General features: G+C 39.5%; 1 protein-coding gene across 1 annotated transcript in view; it reads left to right on the forward strand.

The window, feature by feature from the left end:
* Window positions 1–375: 375 nt before the first annotated feature.
* The window catches only part of kif2c (kinesin family member 2C), a 67,418-nt gene continuing 42,611 nt past the window's right edge, over window positions 376–25,182 (forward strand). The window contains exons 1-6 of the mRNA XM_043699025.2: window positions 376–514; window positions 12,511–12,605; window positions 13,440–13,523; window positions 15,945–15,993; window positions 17,735–17,842; window positions 21,827–21,924. Coding sequence (XP_043554960.1) covers window positions 454–514; window positions 12,511–12,605; window positions 13,440–13,523; window positions 15,945–15,993; window positions 17,735–17,842; window positions 21,827–21,924 — 495 coding nt within the window. The 5' untranslated portion in view covers window positions 376–453. The remainder of the gene's footprint in view (window positions 515–12,510; window positions 12,606–13,439; window positions 13,524–15,944; window positions 15,994–17,734; window positions 17,843–21,826; window positions 21,925–25,182) is intronic.

The raw sequence follows: 25,182 nt of genomic DNA on the forward strand, positions 1-25,182 counted from the left end.
CCTAAGATTCTGTACCTAGATACCTTTGTACCAGAGATGGTGCCATAAGCGGTGAGATGTACTCATGTGGGTACATTTGTCAATAAACCTAATCCAATTAATTTCATGCACAATTTAATCCATTGCACCTCTTGGATGTTAACATTCACCTGGCCTAATTAACACTACAATACACGATGATCTGATCTTTCTAGGGGGTGTGACAGTTTACTGTACTGAGCTTGGCATACTTAAAGGCACTGTTTAGATACAGAATTCGATCTTCAGCGAGGTGTCTGAGAAGTGCACCCTCCCCTTTAAGCGGTTACTATAAAGGAAGGCGGGCTGAGCATGGACGCTTGCGCATGTTCAGTACTGCAGGGTTGGCGCGCGCTGTTTTGAAAGTTGTTCGGTTTGGCTGTTACTGTCACTGCTGACGGGTTTTTGTGCGTTTAATTCGGTTAGTGCGAGAGAATGGCTCAACATTTCGAGCATGTGAAAGTGGGGCTTATTGTAAAAATTCAACGCAGCAATGGTAAGGAATTATTTACTTTTCAATCGACGTGATTGTGATGCGTTCTGAACTAAACGGGCTGACCTGGTTTTAGAGCCGGTTGGGCCTGGACTCTTCATGTTCGAGTCGAGGTACCTAAAGTGCTTTATAGCCGTTTGTAGATTAGGCGGTGGTGTTTGGGGGATGAAAATAAGCGAAACGCACAAAAAAAGCGATGTAGTTTGCGGCAACGCACATGCGCACTGGTGTGGTTTTTTGAATTAATCCGCCGTGGTGACGTCATTGTGCTTTGTCCTGCCCGAATCCAGTAGCCTGGCGCTGGTTGGCTGCCTCGCGCATTGTGACGTAAGTGCCCGCTCGCTATTGGGCAGTGCTTGCCTTTGATCATATTATCAGAGTTTGAATTGACAGCGTGGTCACCAGTGAGGGAATACTGTGCTCTATGATGTATGTGACATGATCGGCAGATCTTTCAACTTCGCACACTTTTTAAAAAAAACGTTTGCATTGATTTAAAATCTACTCCTTTCGACTCTAAAGATGAAAGCGAAATGCGTAACATGTACCAATTCCTACGCTGTATTAGTGACTGCGCTTCATGAATTGGTTGTAAAACGCTTTCAAACGTGTGGTTATGAACAGCGCAATGTCACTTCCAGTCTTAACGTAGCCGGTTTGACTTGGGACTACTGTAACTAGTTGCTCTGTATTCAGATGGAGTTCTTGTAGCTCGCGATAATTTTTTCCTTAAAAATCAACAATTTGGCTCTTCATTCACAACTACGTAAAACATTTGTTTTGACTTAGTGGGGATGGAGTAAATCAGAAGTATTGCTGCGCAGACAGTGACCATTGAGCCCAAACTGCCTGTGTCGGCTGTTCAACTGAACCTCATCACCCAGTGGCAGTCATTCATCATTCCCACCATCCCACCAACATACCCTCGCTCACTAGTTCCAAATAGGTTATCCAAAGCAATCCTTTTTTAATTAAAAAAAAACTCAATTGAACTTTTCTGTCTTCACATATAAAGCTTGCTGCTTTTGCACACCATTTTGAATGTGTCCTTCTGTTCTAATGTATATTGAGTTCTCCCTATTTACAACTATTCCAGATTGCTAATGTATAATGTGAAGAGTAACTGAAGACATTGTTGCAAGTTTCAAGATGACTCTGAAACTGATGGGGCAGATAATGTTGAGGATGCAGGAAGCTGCAGAAGGATTTTGACATGCCAGGAAAGTGGGCAAAGAAATGATAGGAAAAAATGCTGGAAAGAGTGAGATTATGTACCTTGGGAGGAAGAATTCCAGTGTAGATTCATTTCTAAATGAGGAAAGGTTTTGGAAATCTGAAACACAAGGGACTTAAGTCTTGATTCTCCTTTGGTTAACATGCAGGTTCACTTGGCAGTTTGGAAAGCAAATGCAGTGTTTGCCTTCATTTTGAGGGGGCTAGAATGTGAGAGCAGGGATGTACTGCTAAGTCTGTACAATGCTCTGGTCAGCCACCTTTGGAATATTGTGAATAGTTTGAGTCCCATCATTAAGGAACAATGTGCTGGTGATGGAGGGGATCCAGTGGAGGTCCACAACGATCGTGGGAATGAAGTGTCATATGGAAGAGTGGAACTCAGAAGGTTGAGTGGTCTTATTGAAACTTCTAGCCTACTGAAAGGCCTGGATAGAATAAATGTGGCGAAGATGTTCATGTTGGGAATGACTTGGGCCTGAAGGCACAGCCTCATAGTGAAGGGGCATCTCTTTAGAATTGAGGAGGAATTTCTTCCTCCAGAGGGTGGTGAATCTGTGGAACTCATTGCTGCAGAAGACTGTGGAGGCTAAATCAGAATATCTTTAAGGCAGACCTGCACTCGTGGAGAAAGTGAGGACTGCAGATGCTGGAGATCAGAGTCTGGGATGCTGGAAAAGCACAGCAGGTCAGGCAGCATCCAAGGAGCAGGAGAATTGACTTTTCAGGCATAAGCTCTTCCACAGGAATGTGGGTGATGGAGCTGAGAGATCAATAAGGGTTGAGGTAGCTGGGCAGGTGATGGGTAGACACAAGTGGGGGGGGTGATGGTAATAGGTTAGAGAGGTGGGTGGAGTGGATAGGTGGGAAGGAAGATGGACAGATATGGCAGTTCAAGAGGGCAGTGCTGAGTTGGAGGGTTGGATCTGGGATGAGGTGGGGAGGAGAGATGAGGAAACTGGTGAAGTCAACATTGACATGTGGTTGGAGGATCCCAAGGCAGAAGATGTGTTCTTTCTCCAGGTGTTGGATGGTTTGGATTTGGCAGTGGAGGAGGCCTAGGACTTGCATGTTCTTGGTGGAATGGGAGTGAGATTTGAAGTGTTTGGCTACAGGCTACTGGGGTTATGATGTGTCTCTGAAATGTTTCATGAGTTGGCATCCTGTCTCCCCAATGTAGAGGAGACCACATTGAGAGCAATGAACACAGTAGATGAGGTGTTTGGATATGCAGGAAAATCTCATCCTGATGTGGAAGGATCCTTTTTAGATGTTGGATGGAGATCAGGGGCAGGTTTTACACCGTGGTGGTGGTGGTGGTGGTGGTGGAAGAAGGATGGTGGGTTGGTGGGAGGCACAGACCTAATGAGGGTTGTGGAGGGAATGGTCTCTGTGGAATGCTGATAGGGATGGGGAGGGAAATATCTCTATTGTGGTCTGATTTGTAGGTGGCAGACATGGTGGAGAATAATGCGCTGTATCTGGAAATTAATGGAAGTGGAAGTGAGGACCAGGGGAGTTCTATCCTTGTTGTAGTTAGAGAGATAGTGTTCAAGGGTGGCGATGCAGGACGTGGAGGTGATGTACTGGAGAGCATTGTTGATCATGTCGGAAGAGAAATTATGGTCCTTTGAAATAGGTTCTTGGCTTACAACAGGATTAAGCATCATGGGGTGAAAGCAGGGAATGGGATTGAGAAACATATCAGCCATGACCAAATGGCACAGCAGACTTGACAGGCCGAATGGCCTAATTCTGCTCCTATAACTTATGGTCTTTTGTTATATCCAGCCTGGTCAGATTTTGAAAATCACTACCAAATTTCCTCCTAACCACCTCTACACAAGGACAGTTTAATTTCAATTTATCCTCAATTGAAATTTCTCATTTTGGGAACTATATTCTTGAAAATGACTTTTACACTGAGTCATACAGGTGTACAGCATGGAAGCAGACCTTTCAGTCCAACTTGTCCATGCTGACTAAACATTCTATATTAATCCAATTCCATTTGTCTGCATTTGGCTAATATTCCTGTAAACTATCCTATGCATATACCCATGCAGAAGACTTTTAAATGTTGCAATTGTACCAACCACGTCTGGCAACTCATTCCATACACACAACTCTCTACATGAAAAAGTTGCCCTTTAGGTCCTTTTTTAAATTTGGCCCTCATCATAAACCTATGCCCTCTAGTTTTGGACTCTCCATCCTGGGGAAAAGATTTTGATATTCACCATAACCGTGCCCCTCCTGATTTTATAAACTTCTTTACGGTTGCACCTCAACTTCCCACAGTCTAAGGAAAATAGCCCTACCTATTCAGCCTCCCAATAGTTCAAATGTGTCAGTTCTGGTGACCTACTTATACATCATCTATGAGCCCTTTCAAGTTTCGCAACGTCTTTCCTATAGCAGGGAGACTAGAATTGAATGCAGTATTCCAAAAGCAGTCTACCCCATTCTTGAACAGCTGCAACACGACCTCCCAACTTTTCTACTCAACGCACTCACCAATAAGTGTAAGCATACAAAATGTCATCTTTAACCTGCCTACCTGCAACTCTGCTTTCAAGGAACCATGAATTTGCCCCCAAGGTCTTTGTTTGGCAACACTCCCCAAGACCTTGCCACTAAGTATGTAAGTTCTGCCCTGATTTGTTGTATCAAAATGCAGCATCTCATTGTGTAAATTATATTCCATTTGACACTCCTCTGCATGTTTGCCCATCTAGCTCAGGTCACACTTTTACCAAAAGTGGCACCCTTGACTGTACACACCACTCTAGTTGAAGTTGAACAAGTGTCTTATAAGTTTGACATCTAGAGGCAGATGTACAACACAAACAGACCCTTTGGTCCAACTTGTCCATGTCAACCAGATATCCTAAAGTAATCCATTTGCCAGTACTTGGCACATATCTCTCTAAACCCATCTAGATGCCTTTTAAATGCTGTATTGTACCAGCTTCTACTATTTCCTCTGGCAGCTCATTCTGCACACGCATCACCCTCTGCATCAAAACATTTGCCTCTTGGGTCCCTTTTTTAAATCTTTCCCCTTACCTTAACCCTATGCCCTCTAGCTCTGGATTCTCCACACCAGAGCTTCTATTTACCCTATTCATGCCCCTCATGATTTTATAAACCTCTATAAGGTTGCCCCTCAACCTCTGACACTCGAGGGAAAATAGCCGCAGCCTTCGTCTTTCCCTATAGCTCAAACCCTCCAAACCTGGCAACATTCTTGTAAATCTTTTCTGAACCCTGTGAAGTTTAACAACATCTTTCCTGTAGGAGGGATACCAAAATTACACATAATACTCCTAGCACTTTAGTTCTAGGCACCTATTAATAAAGCCAAGGATACTATATGCTTCATTAGCTGTTTTCTCCACTTGGTCTACCAGCTTCAGTGATGTGTTCGCATTCAATAGGATAATGGTTCATCTAATTTTTTTTTTAATCTCAACTCCGATTCTTGCACTCCCCCCCCCCCCCCCCCCCCCCCCCCAATAATCTTTCATCCCTTTGGTTATTACCTCTGCCTTTCTTCAAAGAAACTTGAAGATTCTGCATCCACTGCCTTTAAGGAAGGGAATTCTGAATGCACTCAACATTCTGAAAAATGTATTTTCCTCCTTTCTCTTTTAAACTATGAAGATTATGTGCAAGAATGTGATGATTGTGTGGTGATGTGGAATTCTAGATATCAGCAGTTAGACATCCAAATTGGAGAACAATGCATACCACTCCAGGTGGGTATAAAGTCACCAGATCAGAATGAGTTGTCAAACTGATGAGGCATTGTGTTGGACTTTGAGTAATTAGTCAGTAAACTCTTCACTTGTTTAATTATTGAATTGATGACATAGTGTGTAAATATATTTGGGTTTTTTTCTTTAGAAGGGGAGTATTGCAGTCAATATACAGGATGTGGCTTTCTCTGGCTGGAATGCCATTTATTACCCTTGACTAAGTGGTGAGCTTTTGAGATGTGCTCCAGATATGTCTGTGCCATAGCATGTCACCTGACAATGTGAAGGCCTCTTAAGCTGTCTTGCTTGGGATCACTTGAAGCATCGCAAACTACATAGTTGGGTAGATGATTGTGTATTTTAACTGTACTGGGACATTATAGCTAGTTCAAGATTACAAGCCTTCAGTAACTGCAGGGATTGCAACCTATAACTTGATCCACTTTTGTAACTATAACTTCATTTTAGACCAGACACAATACATAGCTATTTGTAATAAAAGTCTGGATTCTTCAATACTGCAATATCTGTGCTTAGCTTGTCTGGAGGGACCTTGCCCTTGTTCCCTCATCCCTATCTTATTGACTACTGCATGGAAGCACTGTCCTAAGTCAGTACTCCTTGACTCTGCAGCCAAATTGCTAACTGAGCTGGCAGAGTCCTTGAAGACCTATCTGGCAACCTGGGATGGCAGGTGGTGAGGGAACCAATAAGAGGAATATAAAGTTGACCTCCATTCCTGATGATCTACAAGTTGCAGGTATGTTGTCTGTGACTGTATTGATAGCGCAAAGCCCTCTAGGGATCAGGTTCCATTTCAATTCTGAAGATATTGTTGTGGCGTAACATTACCACCCTGCTAAATGGGGAGATTCAATACAGGTATTTCAAAACTAGTTATGTAAAGCAGCAGCAGAATTATATTTAACAATATGTTGCTTTATAGCCCAGCATATCCCTTGCTGGAAATAGGTTTGAAGCTTCATCTGGAGGCTCACTGATGTTACCTAGTATGGTGATGAAATGTCTGAAAACAAACCTTCCAGTTCAGTGAGCAAACCTACATCCAGAACCTCAACCTGAGCTACAAATCTTCTCAACTTGCTAATATCGCTTGTTGTTCCAGCACCATAAGGTTGTGGTATTGGCCTTACCTGCATTACTCCTCAATGAGCTAAGCATGATGAGAACAATACTAGGCACACTTAAAAATGAGGTGTAAATCTGATGAAGTTACTGTTTGGCCAAATGGTTGCTAAGTAGCTGAGTAGTAAACAATGCACTTTCATTCATTCCAAGAATTGCTTTGATCCTGACAAAATCCCTGTCGCTACTGAAGACTTGTAATTTTGAACGAACTGTAATATCCCAGCACAGTTAAAATATAATCCTCTACCCAACAATTGGAAAATTGACTAGATATTTGATTATACAAAGGTCAAATCCAATTAAGGTTTGTTAATGCATCATCCATCTTTTTATTGATCATCCCTGCATGGTGGCACAGTGGTTAGCACTGCTGCCTCACAGCACCAGAGACCCAGGATCAATTCCCGCCTCAGGCAACTGTCTGTGTGGAGTTTGCACATTCTCCCCATGTCTGCGTGGGTTTCCTCCCACAGTCTGAAAATGTGCAGCATAGGTGAATTGGCCATGCTAAATTGCCTGTAGTTTTAGGTGAAGGGGTAAATATAGGGGAATGGGTCTGGGTGAGTTGCTCTTCAGCGGGTCAGTGTGGACTTGTTGGGCCGAAGTAATCTAATCTAAAGCATCTGCAAAGTAATGGAGAGTGTCTCGATAGTGGTATGGAGTGGCACTTGTTTGAACAGTGTTAATCTGCTTGCTTTGCTTTGGCAGACATCATTTTGGTGAAAACATTGATGAAAAAAGACAGGTGACAGTTATAGCTGATTACATTGGCAACTTTTTAACTGAATGCTATTCCTAGAACACTACCCCTAAAAAGATTGAAGTCCAGAGAACTCTGGCGAGATGGCTTGATGTAGTAGTTTTCAAGTTAATCCTATCCCAAAGGAGGAAGATTGGTCATTGGCCAATCATCCCAGCAAGCGAACATCATTGCAAGAGTTCATCAGGATAACTTGATAGTCAACTTGTTCAGACATGATTTGGAGTGTCAGTGTTGGACTGGGGTGTACAAAGTTAAAAATCTCAACACCACGTTATAGTCCAGGTTTAATTGGAAGCACACTAGCTTTCGGAGCGTCGCTCCTTCATCAGGTGATTGTCACCTGAGTGATGCTCCAAAAGCTAGTGTGCTTCCAATTAAACCTGTTGGACTATAACCTGGTGTTGTGATTTTTAACTTTGTTCCGACGTGACTTGCACATAGACTAAGTGGGATTTGAACTCTGATTTCCTGGCCCACCACAAGAGATGCTACCACTATGCCTCATAAGCCCTAATTATCTTAGGATAGATATTTCTAATCCTGTTGGATGCTCTTACTTATTTCTGGAGTTGGTGAGACTTCAACCCAGATCCTCCTGCTCAGGCAGGGAGGGATGCTATATTTGTACCACAAAAACCTTGTAGAGGAATGCAGATATATTTTCACTTTCAACCTGTTCAAAGATATTAATCCATCTGGAGTAGGAAGGGATGGAACCAGGACACCACTACACCACAGAATGCTTGGGTTCTTCAGGATTTTTATTTTGAACAATCTTCAGACCTATATGATGCAACCAGAGCAAGGATGACTTGAACGTAGGCCTTTGACTCAAGTTTTATTTGTACTAGCTCTAAACAGTTTCTTTTAATATTGGATCTGAAACTGAAAACAATACACTTTTTTTTAAATTAATATCTTGCAGAAAACCCAAGCAATAGTTAAAAGTACACAAAGCCTTTCTATGAATCTTAAACTAATCCTCTAGAGATTGACATAATGGATTCATTAGTGTGGGGTTTATTAAATTTCAACCACAAATTCCTATAATAATGAGCTATTCTCATTTTGGAGATTTAGCTTGCTGAGACCATAAAACTACTTGTACTTTTTGCATTTATTTTGGGGACTTTTAACTACAAATGGTAGTCGAGTTATTTTATGATGTCACAATAGCTTCCTCGTAATGACCTGAAGATTATGTAGGTTGTGTTGTTGATCTGTCATCCATCATTTTGTAATGCAAGCTTGAAGTTATTTAAATATCATCTTGAATTGCTAAAATCATTTTGAAACCTTGGTAAGTGGCTTTCTAGAATGAGTGGCAATAGTAATCCAATTCATGACTTTTTCAATGTTGCTGTGTAAAGATATTCTAAGTTGTTCCAGATGAAATTTATTAAGATGAAATTTTGAAATTTGTAATCTATCCAGTGGATTGAGTTGTTGAAGTAAAGCTTTGCAAAATAAGTTGTTAGTTTACATATTGAATGCCTACATTGACCCGGGTTATCGTGCTGATTAGTACATGTAGGAAAAGATTGGCAGCTTTCTATGTTGCAGTCCACATGAAAACATAACTTAATGTGATTTTTCTTTTTCTACTTGCAAACTGGTTGCACTATTCTCGAAGAGGAATTGATTTTTACAATTTGAGTAGATTTGTAGCTCAGGTTGTAAGTTTGCGTGCTGAGCTGGTAGATTTTTTTTTGTCACCATGCAAGGTAACATCAGTGAGCCTCCGATGAAGCACTGGTGTTCTGTCCACTCGCTATTTGTCTTGGTTTGTTGTGGTGGTCACATCACTTCCAGTCCTTTTCTGAGAGGTTGGTAATGGGGTCCAAATTGATTTGGTTTGTTAATGGCATTCAAACCAGAACTCCAGGCCTCTAGGAATTCCTGCGCATGTCTTTGTTTAGCCTGTCTCTGGCTGGATGTATTGTCCCAATTGAACTGGTGTTCCTCTTTGTCTGCATGTATGGATCCTAGTGATTGTTGATTTTTGATGGCTAGTTGGTGCTCATATATCCTGGTGGCTAGTCTCCTGCTGTGAGAAACAAAGCTCACTCAATTCAATAATTTGTCTGAGACAAGATCTGAAGCAGTAGTATCGTTTATTACGCTCTTGCAAGAGGGATGTGGTGTCTACTGTCCACAAGACGCGCACACGCACTGAAATTAACGAGTACACAATATTTATGTAATTAGTTTCTCTTCCCTCCTCTCATTGCTCCTCCCCTGTTTACATTTCCCACTACTCTTGTTTATCTCTGAACTCATCCGGCCTTGTTCGTGGCAAATGTTTATCTCTGGCCTCAGGCCGTTTGACCACATCCCTCTGTGGTCTTCACTACCATCTGTTTCACTTGTTTGCTTGCCAAAGCAACCTTTTCCATTTATCCTTTGCCCATACTGGGCCTTATGACCTCTTGATTGTGTTTTGTTCTTGTTTTCGCAGAAGCGGGAAACAAATGCTTATAACTACTGTTTATACAGGCATATTTAGCTTAACACCCTCCCTTCACAGCACTTTATCTATTTGTCTGTAGCATCTACCATTGTTTGCAGGCACATTTCATTCTTGTATGCAATTTTAGCTAATACTAAAGTAATTATATATTTCCTTCATAGTTTTCATTCTTGTTAACTCAGCTCTTGGCTGAAACAATTATACACAGGTGTGAGTTCATTTACCTTTCATAAACAATTTGATTGCAGAAGTAACATTGCTTTACCTATATCCCACACTGCCCATCTGCCCAATGTAATGTTTGTTGCAGGATGTTTTTGTAGATGTTCATTCTGCTAGTTGTTGGTATGGGACCCTTTTTTAAATTCATCTGGAGTCCAATAAATTCAAAACATTACATTGGGCAGGAAACTAGCCATCAGGATACATGAAAACCAACTAGCTGCCAAAAGACATGACCAATGTCACTAGTTTCCATACACAGATGAAGAGAGGGACACCAGTTCAACTGGGACAACACATCCATCTTGGGACAGTCTAAACAAATGCACATGGGAATTCCTAGAGGTTTAGCATTCAAATCAGAACTCCATTAACAAACATTGATTTGGCCCCCATTTACCAACCCCTCAAAATGAAACGGGAGTGATGTCACCCACCACAACAGACCAAGACCCACATGTAGCAAATGGGACAGAACACCAACACTTCATCTGAGTCTCACTGTTAGCTACCATTGTGACAAAAGCTCTAAGAACAAATCTACCAGCTCAGTGAGTAAACTTACCTGGAAAGGTTTTTAGTTGGCTGGACCTCCGACATGGGATTGAATTGTTTGTCCCCTATGCTTTTTAACGCAATATTTTAAAGTACCATTCCTAAACAATGGTGAGCATAATACTAAAAAATTGGCCAATTAGCCACTGTATAAGAGAGGAAACGTGCATATTAAAGTCTAAAAATTGAGGTCAAATCTTCAATTATTTCAATGATGATGCCTTGAGCAGCAGAGACTTTATTGACTGAATGGCATTTCAGTACTGTGATTCTGAGCACATTCTTCCTAATATTCCAAATATGCTGCTTGTGGTAGAAGATTGTACACAGAAACTCCAGCTCTGCTAATAAAATAATGACGTGATGCAGCACTTGCTCAATCTTTAGTTTAGGTCATTTGATAAACTTTTTTTTTCTTTTGCTGATGCTTATTTTTGTTATCGTGTCACAACTGAAATTTGAAGTGAATTAACTCAATACAGCAAGCTTTGTTTTAACCAGGACCTTTATAGCCAGCACTCTTAAATAAACAAAAATTATATACCTCAAACACTGTTATTTTGTTCCATTATTAGTTTTCTTTCTTGACCTCAATGTAAATATTTGTTCAATCAAATGGCCACAGTTGATTTTCGATTGTCAATTTCTCCAATACTGAGAGAACAATGTCGGAGTCAGTTGAGGGTTTGTTTTTAAAGATAAAGTTGCATTCATAATGATTTATACAACATAGAAAAGTGCAGCGCAGAACAGGCCCTTTGGCCCATGATGTGCCAAGGTTTAATCCTAATGTAAAATGTAATAACTTAACCTACCCACCCCTCAACCCACTGCTATCCATGTGCATATTGCTGTAAATGTAAGTGATGTTTCCATAACTTTTTGAATTGATAATGTATACTTGATTATCTGGAATATTTGATCAACTGGTGCACTTCTGGTCCCCATAGTTGTTGGTTAATTAAGTTTGCTGTTCATCAGTAGTTTTTCTTTAAAAAGGCCCTTTACCAACAACCAGCAAAACAAATATCATCATTTACAAAATACCCCCATGCAAGAACTGTAACAAACACTACATTGGGCAGACAGGCAGAAAACTAGCCAACAGGATGCACAAACTCCAACTAGCCACTAAAAGACATGACACTATCACTAGTATCTGTACATACAGACTAAGAAGGACACCACTTCGACTGAGACAACACATCTATCCTAGGACAAGCCAAACAGACATACACACAGGAATTCCTAGAGGCCTTTCATTCAAACCATAAATCCATTAATAAGCATATCTATTTGGACCCCATTTACCAACCTCTCCTGAGGGAAAAATAACAAGAAGTGATATCATCTACCTTGATAGACCAAGACACCTTAAATTGAAAGCAGGACAGGGCACCAGCACTGGTGTCACCAATCTTGATAACGAAATGTCTGAAAACTAACCTGCCAGCTCAGTAAACAAACTTACAACCTGATTTTACTTTTGGGGGGGGGAAAAGGTAAAATTGCACTAGAAATTTTGAATTCTTCTGCATTTCTGTAGCAAAATACTACCGAGTTACATTTGGTTTATGTAGTAAAGCTATGCTTCTGGATAAATTTGCACATCCAATATAATAACCACTTTGTTTAGAAGTTTTTAAAAACTGTCTACATTTTAGTATTTAAAATTATTTTTTTTTTTGCATATATCAAAACATTATTATAACCTCGGCTTTGAAGGATAAACCTGAATGCATGGGGAAGTGTTGCCTAGAGTGGGTGAGAGCTTTAAAGATTTAGATTACCTTTTTTAGTTCATTTTTTGATTTATTAGCTCTGTTTCTCTTTCTCTTTCTGATAGGGATGATACAGGATGCAAGTATAACTGAATTATTTACAGATAAGTCCAGTGTAAGAGCGGAGTGGCTAGAGGGCAGCTTAAGTAAGGCCAAAGAGGTAAGGTTGTCTTCATAACTGCATGTTTTCTAGTTGAAAGGATATTGATCTAATGAATATTTCATTTAAATGGCTAAATACTTGCTGTTTAAGCTGAAACTGTAATCTATTATGAAAGCTGTCTATCACTGACCATATTTATTTTACATGTAAAATTTCTGAATTTTGGCATTTAAAGTCTGATATGAAATAGTATTTTCCCCAAACGAATATTTGAGCCTGACTTCTGATTTGCCTGCCTAACTTGTTAAAATCAAGTGACTTTTGAATGTTGCTTTATTTCATATTTGAATTTTAAAATTGCTTAAACACTAATGTGGATGTACTGTGAAATTCTCATTTGAAGTGTGCTTTGCTGAAAAGTTTGTGAACCAGTGGGGTAGACTTTTTTCTAATTGCCAGTGACAAAGCTACAAATTTACAGGAACTTGGTATGTTTCCCCGCACACTTCCAAGAGCCATCCTATAGCATTTGTGGGAGTAACCATTTCATATCATTTACAGATGGTGTGAAATGGGGTTGAGGCTGACCAAGCTCCCTTAGCATGGGATCCTTGCAGCCAACAAATAATGGAAATTTTCCTTTTTTTTTAAACTGAATTCAAATGTTCGAGCATTTAATACAATGTACCCTGTGCATAAAGTGAATTTTTCAGGTAGTTTCAGCAGGATTAGTTTGATAGTAAAAGAATAAGCCAAGTATTCTATTAACTCAAGTCTGGTCTTCCAATGTGCTTCACTTTGCAAAATAACTATTTTTAAGGTGTAGTGATCCTTTTCATGTGTTTAATTTAAAAAAAGATGCAAATAAGTTCTTTTATTTACCTTTTTCAGATTGACATTGAAAGCTTACTATCGTTAAATCCTAATTTAGTAGAAAAAATGCCACCTTCAAACCTGCCAAGAAGAAACTCTAGGGTAAGACTTAAACGCTTAGCTCTTGCGTTCTGGTTTCCGGATAACAAATGCATTTCCAATTCTTGGACCAATCAAAAAACAGTCTACAAATAACAAAGTTACATGTAGAAATATAAGCTGCCTTTCCCTCATTGCCATAGATCTCAGCTGAACACTAAATTGATTTCACTTAGTACCATTCTATTACTTTAGGGTTAAAACAATGACTGCAGATGCTGGAAACCAGATTCTGGATTAGTGGTGCTGGAAAAGCACAGCAGTTCAGGCAGCATCCGTGGAGCAGAAAATCGACGTTTCGGGCAAAACCCCTTGATCAGGGATAGGGCTTTTGCCCAAAACGTCGATTTTCCTGCTCCTCGGATGCTGCCTGAACTGCTGTGCTTTTCCAGCACCACTCTAATCCATTCTGTTACTTTAGTCTATCTCCATGCAATAAAGAGTTACAACATACTATTTCCCAATTCTAGGCTGTAGCAAAAAGAAATTCTATGCAAATTTACACAACAGTGTAAGGAGGAAATGCTGCTGTAATGTCAAAGTTAAAAGCTGCAGGAATTAAAATGGGAATCCTTATCCATTATCTTAACACATTAATTCTAATGACAGTGAGGAATCTTTGCTATTGTATTGTGAATAATTATGGTGTAAAGGACAAGGATCCAAGTTTATCCAAAGTACACTCAGGAAAATTTACTACTTTTTGTGTTTCCTATCCAAGAGGAAGTAGGCACTACTGAATTTGGTTTCAAACAAATGCTAGATCAGGTTGATCCGTTATCAATAGGAGACAATAGTTAGAAGGTAATGATCCTAGTTTAGGTTTACTAAAGAAAAAGGCCATGAGAAACCCAGACCAAAAGTAACTATTCTCAGATTTTTAAGGAGTGAAAACTGATTTGACCTGGGTTCATTATAATCAAAGGTAGGCAAAAAATGTAATTGAAAATAAGTTGCCTAAAGAGCTGATACGTTCACTTTGGGGAAAAGGTAGGACACAGTCTGTCATTTCCAATGGTGAAATAGAAAGATGAAGCAACAAGTGCATATTGGTGATATCAGGTTAAAATAAAAGTGGAAGCTGAATAAATGAAATTGAGGGAAGGTAAGAAAGGCCAACAAAGAATCCAATAACCTTTATGAACTTAGCTGATATCAGAACCCAGGCTTAATTTGGCTTGATGGGTCATGTTTTGCTTTTTTTTTTAATTGAAGTGGTCTTTCACTGAAGTAAAGCATGCAATGGTCTAGATTTGTTTTCACAATAAAGCTTAATTTAATTGCTTAAAAGAAGTGATTCTGAAATAGACTATACCAAACTTCTTGGCCCTTGCTTCCCTCAAATGAACACAGACCCTATCTACTAGGGTCTATATAGAGCCAAGAAAAAGCCACGCAGAAAGCTCATCAAATTATGCAGAAATGGAACACTGATTTCTGATGTCTTATTGACTAGATTTGCGGTATGACATTTAGTACTTAGTGAGGTATGGATATCATCAGCAAGGCTAGCACACTTTTCTGCTTTTTTTTTTAAAACCTTGTGCTGAATGCCTTGCTCTGCTATTTCAGAGCAGTTAAGCCAACCACATTTTACTATGGGTATGAAGTTGTGCTGCAGGAGTCTCTGACACAAATTGTCCTCCAGCTTTAACAGCGTGTGTGGAAATTTATTAAAAGTTTAATGGATAAAGACTTGAAAGCATTTTTTACTATCTAAATGTTCAACATGAATATATATTCTAATGGGTCTGATGTTCAATATGTGAAACCTCATTGATTAAATGCTTTGCTAGCATGTCACTCCCAGCCATTCAAATTGGAGCTTTCCAAGTTCTCTGGTGTGCTCTGTTGTACTTCAGAAATAAGTACTGTGTGAATTTATTTAATGTGTGAACAGAATGCATAACATTATATGGGAGACATTAAGCCATTGGATTGGATTAGATTAGATTAGATTACAGTGTGGAAACAGGCCCTTCGGCCCAACAAGTCCACACCGACCCGCCGAAGCGCAACCCACCCATACCCCTACATTTACCCCTTACCTAATACTACGGACAATTTAGCATGGCCAATTCACCTGACCTGCACATCTTTGGACTGTGGGAGGAAACCAGGGCACCCGGAGGAAACCCACGCAGACACTGGGAGAATGTGCAAACTCCTCACAGTCAATCGCCTGAGGTGGGAATTGAACCCGGGTCTTTGGCGCTGTGAGGCAGCAGTGCTAGCCACCGTGCCGCCCAGCCATGAAATAGTTTAAATAGTAATGTATTTACTGAACATTTCTGGTGTATCATAGTATGTTTCTGCATGCAATCTTGTCTGCAAGTTAGTGTTTATGACCTGGAAAAATGATTTTTCACCCTCCCTTTGCAAAAAGTTCAAAATGGATGCTGAAAGAATAATTATCATCTTCAGGTCCCAAGACGTGAATCTGTTCTCCCAAGGAATGGGATTGCAAAGGAAAGTAAGTTGGATTTTACACCAGTTCTGATGTTGTATGGTTTGCTTGATTATTACTTTGACAGCTTGAAAGAAACAATCCTTAAGTTTAAACAGATTTTTGACTTTTTGTTAAAATAGATTGAACCTGATCCAGGCAAAGTGATTAAATTATTCTAATTCATCGAATATTTTAGTTTGAGAAACAATTTTTGGGGGAAGGAGGAGAATCAACAAAGTGAGAAGGGCACACACTGAAGTTGTGTATTGAATTTCAGAAGGTCATTCCTTAGAGCAATTTATTGGCTATTTGTAGGACTGAATTTTAAAAAACTCATTGTAACTTAAATTAACTTTAACGGAAAGTCTGTATAATTTTGAAAATCGGTGACATAAGCAGTCCAAGTTCTTGTCTGTAAATCTTTGACTGGAGTTTTATCTGCTGCAGATGGCAGCAGTTACTTTTCAAATTTAGGTACTGGATTTTTATACTTTTATGCTGTACAAAAGAGCTCTGGTCTTGTTAATCTTTTATAACACTTTTTTTTTCTTTTGTTAGTTCATTTTAATCATTTAACATGAAGCAGCTTCAATTGGTGCCTTCCCAAAGGAAGCTGCAACACACACGAAAATAAACATTGAAAGTTAATCAACCATTTACTTACAAGCAAATGGGGTTTGGGGCAGGGATGGAAGACAGTGGTAAACTCTTGTACTGAATCTAATGGAGCTTTTTTAAAAATTTGCCACTGATTATTCCAGAACCTGTGCTTGATTCTGATGTTCCAGGTAAAGTTTACTGTCTGCATTTTGCTCTGTAATAACTTTTTTTTGTCTCCTTTATTCTGTATCCTGATCACACATCTAGTCAGTTTGGAGCACTTTCAAATGTTGTCTGGATTTCAATCTAAATATTGTTTTTAAAATGTTGAACTATACTGGGTAGGCACAAGTCTTTTACAAAACTGTTGGTGAACTGTAGTAGCTCACTGGGAATGCAGTATGTTCAAACATCTTTAGAAATCCCATGTTTGTGGCCACTTCCACTATCAATACTTTTCTTCATAAAACATTAAGATACAAGTTGGGGTCTACTTTTGTAAGGTGATCCGATGGCATGCAAAGGGCACAAATTCTCCATAATTGTGGGAAAACTGGTGAAATAATTGTATTTTTAAAGTAATCTCTAATGGTGACCAGCTTACAGTTGCATTGGGTGGCAGTTCTTGGAATGGGCATTTTTGTATGCAGTACTACATTTTGGGAATAAATTTAGATTTTGCTCAAAAATACCCTTTTTTGTTTTTAAAGATGTGCTTAAAACCAAGGAAACTGGCATCTGTTTTCTTGCAGATGTTGGCAAACATACTTTGGAAACTAATGGGTTATAATGTACAGGACTGCTACTTGGATAAAATTTGAAGTTGTATTTTAGATCACTTATAAATCTTCCTCTGTTCTCAGCCAAAAGGGGTTGAAGGCCTAAAATATTTCAGATTACTTTTCATAAAAAAAATTCTGGTTGGAATTGGTTTTTCAAAAAAAAACAGCTAGAGTTAAGATTTACTTAACATTTCACTGTCAATGCTCCTGTAATCTGGTAGTACCTCTGGGTGAACTTGTCAACACTGCAAATTGCATGCTGCCTATTGACTCTAGGCTAGTTGAGTGATAATTGGGCTATTTGAATTGTAAGGTTTAAAATTTTAAAGGAGAACAGGAATGTGGGAATGTAACTTTTTTTTTCCTTTTTTGTTTCCTTTAAGTACCACGTTCCACTCGTTCAAGAACACAAGCCACATTGGAAATGCAAATTACACCCAATTCTAGACTATCAGAAGTAGAACCTGTAATGTCCAAGACTCTTGCAACAGGTAAAGACTTTGTTTAAAAATATTAACACTTGAATATTATAGCCATCCTCAAGCCCCCACTCTATTGGTTTAAAATGACATTGAGAAGGACATTTTAAGTTTTGAGGTGAAAATGTTTACCATATTTCTAGTTTATTATTTTCTAAGTAATGTTTATCCCCTAGTAAGTTCCATAGTTTTTTTTTAAAAAACAAAAATTGTTCCTGTGAAAGCTGTGGAGGAATTCAAATTCATGCTACAAAGCATTTGGCTTTTGATTACTTGTCCAGTGATAATACTGCTATAATATCACCTATCTAAAACCCTACCATCTGAATGCTAGCAGATGCAAGCCTAACCTGTCCAATGTTTCCCCATATGACAACCTGCTCAGTCCAGATATTAGTCTAATAAACATTCTCTGAACTGTTTCTGACACACAATTAAGTTTTTCCCTAAATGGGGAAATTAGTGTACACTATCTCCCAACGTGATCTCCTCAATGCCTTGTATAACTGAAACATGTAACCTCTATTTTTAAGTTCATTTGTTCTTTTGGAGAAGGATAGAAATTCATCAGCTGCCTTGATAACTTATTAAACATACATCCTCATTTATTTGTCCACTAGAACCCCAGGACCCTTCCACACACTGAGATTTTATACTTGTCCTCAGTTTTATTGACTTCAGGTATGTGGATGTCACTAGCTGCCCTGCTTTTAGTGGCCATCCCTAGTTGGCTTTTTGAGAAGGTGGTGATAAACTCTCTTCTTGAACCACTATAGTCCATGTGCTGTAGGTGGACCACAAAGTCCTTAGGGAGGGAATGCCAGGATTTTCACCTAGCAACAGGAAATATTTATTTCCAAGTCATGATGGTGAGTGGCTTGGTGGGGAACTTGCAGGTGGTGATGTTTCCATGTATCTGCTGCTCTTGCCTTTCTAGATGAAAGTGGTCATGGGTTTAAAGATGTCATCAAAGAATCTTGTTTTAATTTTCTGCAGTGCTTCTTATAGATGGCAGCATTATGTACTACTGAGCATTGGTGCTGAAGAGAGTGGATGTTTATGAATGTGGTGCTAGTAAAGCAGACTGCTTTGCTTTGTCCTGGATTGTCAACATTAGAATATCATTGGAACTGCACCCAGGCTACTGGGGGTATACCATCACATTCCTGCCTTGTGCAATGTATATGTTAGACAGGCTTGAGGGAGGTGAAGGTGAGTTACTTGTTGCAGTATTCCTAGCTTTTAACCTGCCACTATTTTGTTTTGGGTCAATGGTAACCCCAAGGATGTTGATGGTAACATCAAATGTCAAGGGGCAGTGATGAGATGGTCATAGCCTGGCATTTGTGTAGTGTGAATGTTACTTGCCCATTTATCAGCCCAAGTCTAGATATTGTCCATCTTGTTACTTTTGAAATAATAATTTTAAATAATCTGCTTTTCTTTCTTCCTGCCAAAGTTAACCTGTTTTCCCACATTTTCTGACCTATCTTATCTACAAATTTAATTCCTATGCCTTTGTTTCCTTCTAATTATTTGATAAACAGTTTTTAAAAATTGAGGACCAGTACTGTGGAATCGCACCCTGAAAGACCTACTTAAGCATAATCTGTTTTATACCTGCCAGCCAATATTATATCCATGCTGGTAATTTACAGCTGACACCATGAGTATCTACTCTGCACAGTAACCTTATTTTGAACTCTTCAAATGCCTTCTGGAAGTCCAAGAACAGTAAATCAGTGGGTTGTTCTTGATCAATCATGTGTGCTACTCAAGAATTTCATAAATTGGTTAATCATTAAACCATGCTGATTCTTCTTTATTTCCCTTGAGGTTTTTAAAGTGCCTGATTTTATGGCAACCTTAATGAAGTGTAAAACATTCACCAAGACTGACATCAAGTTAACTGGCCTATGTTTTCCTGATTTCAGACTCCCTTCAGTAGAAGAGTTGTAATTGTTGCTTCCTGGACTGATGGAACTTTTCCAGAACCTAAGATGAATTCCATCAGGATCTGGAGACTTATCAACTCATTCCTTAATTATTTATAATTTCATCAATTCTTCTCTCTTCCCACAACTTCCTGATTTACAACTTTTACTTGGTGTCATTCTCTGCCATTTGTTTATATTCTGGTCAATCATCTGTTCTGAGATTTATCTTTTATCAAACTTCATATACCTTTCTTAACTTCTCTAGGTGAGTGTCCTCCACCTGGAATTGTTCTTTATAGTATATATTCTGACTACTTTTTTTTAAATGTCTGCTACTGTTTCTCTATTTATCTGTGCCTTGTGCCAGGCATCTTTTTAATATGGGAATGCTGTTGCACTTGTGGCCTTTGGCACATCCAGTTCCAGTGGCAAGGGAACCTTGACAACTGGGTATCTCCCTCCTGCTATAGCCTTCATCTGCTGTCATGTCTGTTGATAGCACAAATATCTTCTGCCTTGATTGCGATTGTTTTGAAATGCACTTTGTCAAATTCCTCTCCTCCAGACTTTGCAGTTGTGGATATCCTTGCCTGGAGTTTAGAATGCTACCTGATGGTATCATTCTCTCTAGATCAATGAAACACTCTGGCCTCGACCACAGCAAGGTGGCTATACACACAAAGGAAGATTTTCCAGCAAAGATTTTCAAACTTTGAGTAGACCTTAATGGTCATCTCCAACTGTCCCTACGCATGTGAGACAAAGAAAAAATTGCTGCTGATCTTCAGGACATTGTCATCACCATAGACAAAGACTGAGTAGGTTGTTCCACATTCCAATCTCCTACTTTCCATTACCAGGAAGACCATCCCCCAGATCTTTGCCAGGTGTTTTCTCCCAGTCTGAGGAAATACTTTTGATAAGTATCCCAAACAAACTGAACCATAGGCATGATTTTCACTGCTCAGTGACTCCAAGAGAAATGCCAAGAACAATAACCACTCTACATGGCTTTCATAAATCTGATCATGGCCTTTGACTCTATCAGTTGGGAAATGCTATGGAAGATCATGTCAAAGGCAGGCTGTTCAGAGAAATTAATCAACATTTGCTGTCTCTTCCAAACAAAATGTTGGTGACGATAATGTGACACAATCCTTTTGAGGTAAAGGCAGGAAGTAGGCATCATCCCCCACCTTTTTCCTCCATCCTAATCACCAATCTTTTCATAAAGAACAAAAGTCCCAGTGATGTGGACAAAACATAAAGTCTATTGGCCTACCTCTAACCTAAATTTCAATCTGTTTTCATTCTCTCATTGTCACTAATTTAAATTTTAAATATGATCTTGGAACCACTTGAACTGAATGTTATGTTATTATGGTCATTGGGCACCTTCACTGAGATCATTAATCGTACATGTTGCATATTAGCCTGCTCTTGGCTCCAGAATGTGGTGATTTCAAAATATCCCAAAAAACATTTCTATTAACTGCTCACCTTGGAGGCTTTTGCCCAACTTACTCCTATTCATATATGTAGAAAAGGTAAATGATATTAAAGGTCTTGAATATGGTATCATCAAAGGAATAGGTTGTAAAACACTCTTGATTTGAACTGGTGTATTTTTAACATCCTGATGGTCAGTATTTAAGGTGGTTGAGTAATTCGTAAACAATGGCTCAGGTGGCGTGGATGGCTCAGTGTTGCACTGTTTTGTAGCACTGTAGTTGGATTGAGGTTTGCAGTAAAACCTCAGTTTCATCCATCTTGAAAATGTTGATATGCTTTCTACAAATCCAATGCACTATATAAAACCAGATGAGTGACTTGAAATTTTGCAGAGACAGGATATTTGAACAATTTTGCGAGACAAATTCATTTCCTGTTGGGCAGAAAGGCATTGAGATTGGATCTTGTTAGTGTAAAAATACCTTTCTACATTTGCATGTGCTTTGATAAATACTGGTAAAAATATATGTTGTGAATGTCACCTAGATAGACTTACTTGCCATAAGCATATCATCTAGCAATGAATAGGTTTTGAATTCCTTGACAGGAAGAAAGTCTGTATGTGTAAGAGAAACCGAAAAGCTGAAGAAACAACGTGAAGATCGGAGAACTCAGTTACAGGAGATAAGAGAAAAACGTGGACAGGTAAGAACCCAATCAGAAGTCCAAACATAGTAGGAGAATAAATCTCCAAGTGATGTTTAATGAATCAGTTAATAATTCAATTATTAATTTGTGTGGTGGCATCCATTTCAAAGTTTTAAAAGTGGATTATTAGGCTGTTATTGCACCTACTTTAAGATTTCTGAACTGCAAAGTTTGTTTTTAAGCAGCAAATAGAAATGTCAGACATGGTTTTCTGCTTTTATTTGAGTAGATTTCTTTTTGTATTGCAATGGTATTACATTAGTTCTTTGTATTTTCTCGTACATTTCTGAAGCAGTACACAAATTGCATGGTTTCCCAGTTGATTTTAAAGCAGATTTGAGTATACCCCACTCCTGCATCAAAAATTCTTTAGTGTGCTTTTAATCTCCACCCTGGTTTCTTTTTCCTGCCTTATACAAAAAATATTGAATCCAGGCATAGCACTGGTTTTCTTTCAATTTGAGCCTAAATATGTTCCTTTTTTGTTTTTGCATCTTTTAATGGGATATGGGCATCATTGCTGTTTGAAGATGATAGTGAGCACAGGTATACCTAGTGCTGAAGTGTTTCAAGATTTTGACTGTGACTGAACTAACAGCAAAATAGTTCCAGTCCAGAAAGTGTTAACAAGGAACTGCTTGCCTTGTCCTTCTGTGATAGAAGTCAAGTGTGTGATGCTGGAAAAGCGCCGCAAGTCAGGCAGCATCCGGGAAGCAGGAGAAAATACGTTTCCGGCAAGAGCTCTTCATCAAGAATGAGATGACGTTGATTCTCCTGCTTCCCAAATGCTGCCTGACCTGTGCTTTTCCAACATGCTTGACTCTGGTCTCCAGCATCTGCAATCCTCACTTTCTCCTTCTGTGATAGAAATCATTGGTTTTGGAAGGAGCTGTCGAGTGTTGTAGTTCATCTTTGTAAATGGTATTACTGTTATTTGGTGTGCCAATTGTACTACTTTGACCTAATGTTTTCAAGCTTCCTGAGTGGTGTTAGAACCACACTCATCCAGGCAAGTGGAAAGTATGTTATCACATTCCTAATTTCTACCTTTTTCTTTTGACAGCAAGCATGATTTGAGATAGTCTGTACATAATTCACCGTCTTACCTGTTGTAGCTGTATAGATGGTCTTTTTCTGTTTTGTATGTTTTTTTGCTCTGATGACCCTGACATTACTTCTAGAAGATTCCGAGATGGTGGTGATGTTTGGTGAAAAATGACTGAATGCTCTTTTTGGAGGAGCATTTCCTGGCATGTATGTGACATGAATGTTATTTCCCACCAGCCTGAATGTCACTCCGATCTTGCTGCACATGGGTATGGGCTATTTTCAGTTTGAGGAGTCATGCATGGTGCTAAATGTTGTGCAATCATCTGACCTTATTGAAGAAGGGTGGAAAATGAAGCAGCTGTGGGAAATAGTTGTAACAAGGGACACCATCCTGAGGAACTCCCTGCAGCAATATTCCAGGACTGAAATAATTGACTCCAACAGCTACAACCATATTCATTTCAAGTCCTGTCATAAAAAGTGCAAGATAAAAGTCTTAAGGTTGTTGTTTTGTTTTGTTTTGTTAGAAATTTGTAAACCGTACCAATGTAAAAGAAAAACTATTATCCACCTGTTCAAATGTTATACAACTGTGGAATTGGGACTCTAACATGGGCCTCCTGGCTCAGAGGTAGTGACATACCAGTGCGCCGCAAGCGCATAACAAAAATTGTAGAGCACTTTATCCTTGAACAGGGATTATGCTCATCTTCCCTGTTCCAATTATATTTTGTGATGCCAAAGCAAGAGCAATAATACTTAGAGTAGAGTGTGCCTGTGAGCTAATTGTCAAGTAGACACTGAAGGTGTTACCATTTAGAATACACCGTTAGTCATTGGCTGAAAAATAAACTCAAGCATGGTAGTCACCAAATTTAAGTTGAAACCAATGCTGTGTTTACATGTCTTTTATGCCTGCAAAGAACAGGGCCCTGGATGTAGCTTCCAGTACACACGTGTACCTCATTGCAAGCCCAACTCTCAATCTAAATTTATGCAGTATAATTCACTGCACTCGGTGCAACATTTGCTAACTAATCCAATTGCAGAGTCACTGTTAGACACTTGAATTCTACAAGTATGTGTTAGTTCTGTTGGATCAATCTTTCTTTTTATTTGTTGTGAACAACTAAATGACATTATGATTTGCCAATCTTTGGGACATATAGCCTACATATCTTGTATCACGCTGAAATTCATATGTGTGACTCAGTTCTGTGAAAGCACATCTCTTAAACTTGACAGTAACATTCTGTCAATGGCAAATACCACTTGTGTTGCTATGTAGCTAGCTTCTCCTATTAGAGTTAGAGATGTACAGCATGGAAATAGACCCTTTGGTCCAACCCATTCATGCCGACCAAATATCCCAATCTAGTCCCAAACTGCCAGCACTTGGCCCATATCCCTCCAATCCTTCCTATTTGTATACCCATCCAAATGCCTCTTGAATGTTGCAATTATACCAGCTTCCACCATGTCCTCTAGCAGCTCATTCCATACACTTACCACCCTCTGTGTGAAAAAGTTGCCCCTGAGGTCTCATGTCTTTCCCCTCTCACCCTAAACCTATGCCCTCTAGTTCTGGACTCCCTGACCCCAGGGAAAAGATTTTGCCTATTTACCCAAGCCATGCCCTCATAATTTTGTAAACCTTTATAAGGTCACCCCTCAGCCTCTGCTCCAGGGAAAACAGCCCAAGCCTGTTCAGCCTCTCCCTATATCTCAAATCCTCCAACTCTGGCAACATCCTTGTACATCTTTCCTGAACCCTTTCAAGTTTCACAACATCTTTCCAATAGGAAGGAGACCAGAATTGCATGCAATATTCCAACAGTGGCCTAACCAATGTCCTGTACAGCCGCAACATGACCACCCAACCCCTGTACAACATACTCTGACCAATAAAAGAAATTCTGGATTAGTGGTGCTGGAAGAGCACAGCAGTTCAGCCAGCATCCAAGGAGCTTCGAAATCGACGTTTCGGGCAAAAGCCCTTCATCAGGAATAAAGGCAGTGAGCCTGAAGCGTGGAGAGATAAGGTAGAGGAGGGTGGGGGTGGGGAGAAAGTAGCATAGAGTACAATGGGGGGAGGGGATGAAGGTGATAGGTCAGGGAGGAGCGGGTGGAGTGGATAGGTGGAAAAGGAGATAGGCAGGTAGGACAAGACCGGACAAGTCATGGGGACAGTGCTGAGCTGGAAGT

Source organism: Chiloscyllium plagiosum, unplaced genomic scaffold, assembly GCF_037043375.1.
Source record: "Chiloscyllium plagiosum isolate Xiang-an unplaced genomic scaffold, Cpla_swu_hap1 HiC_scaffold_9, whole genome shotgun sequence".
NCBI classification, from domain to species: domain Eukaryota; kingdom Metazoa; phylum Chordata; class Chondrichthyes; order Orectolobiformes; family Hemiscylliidae; genus Chiloscyllium; species Chiloscyllium plagiosum.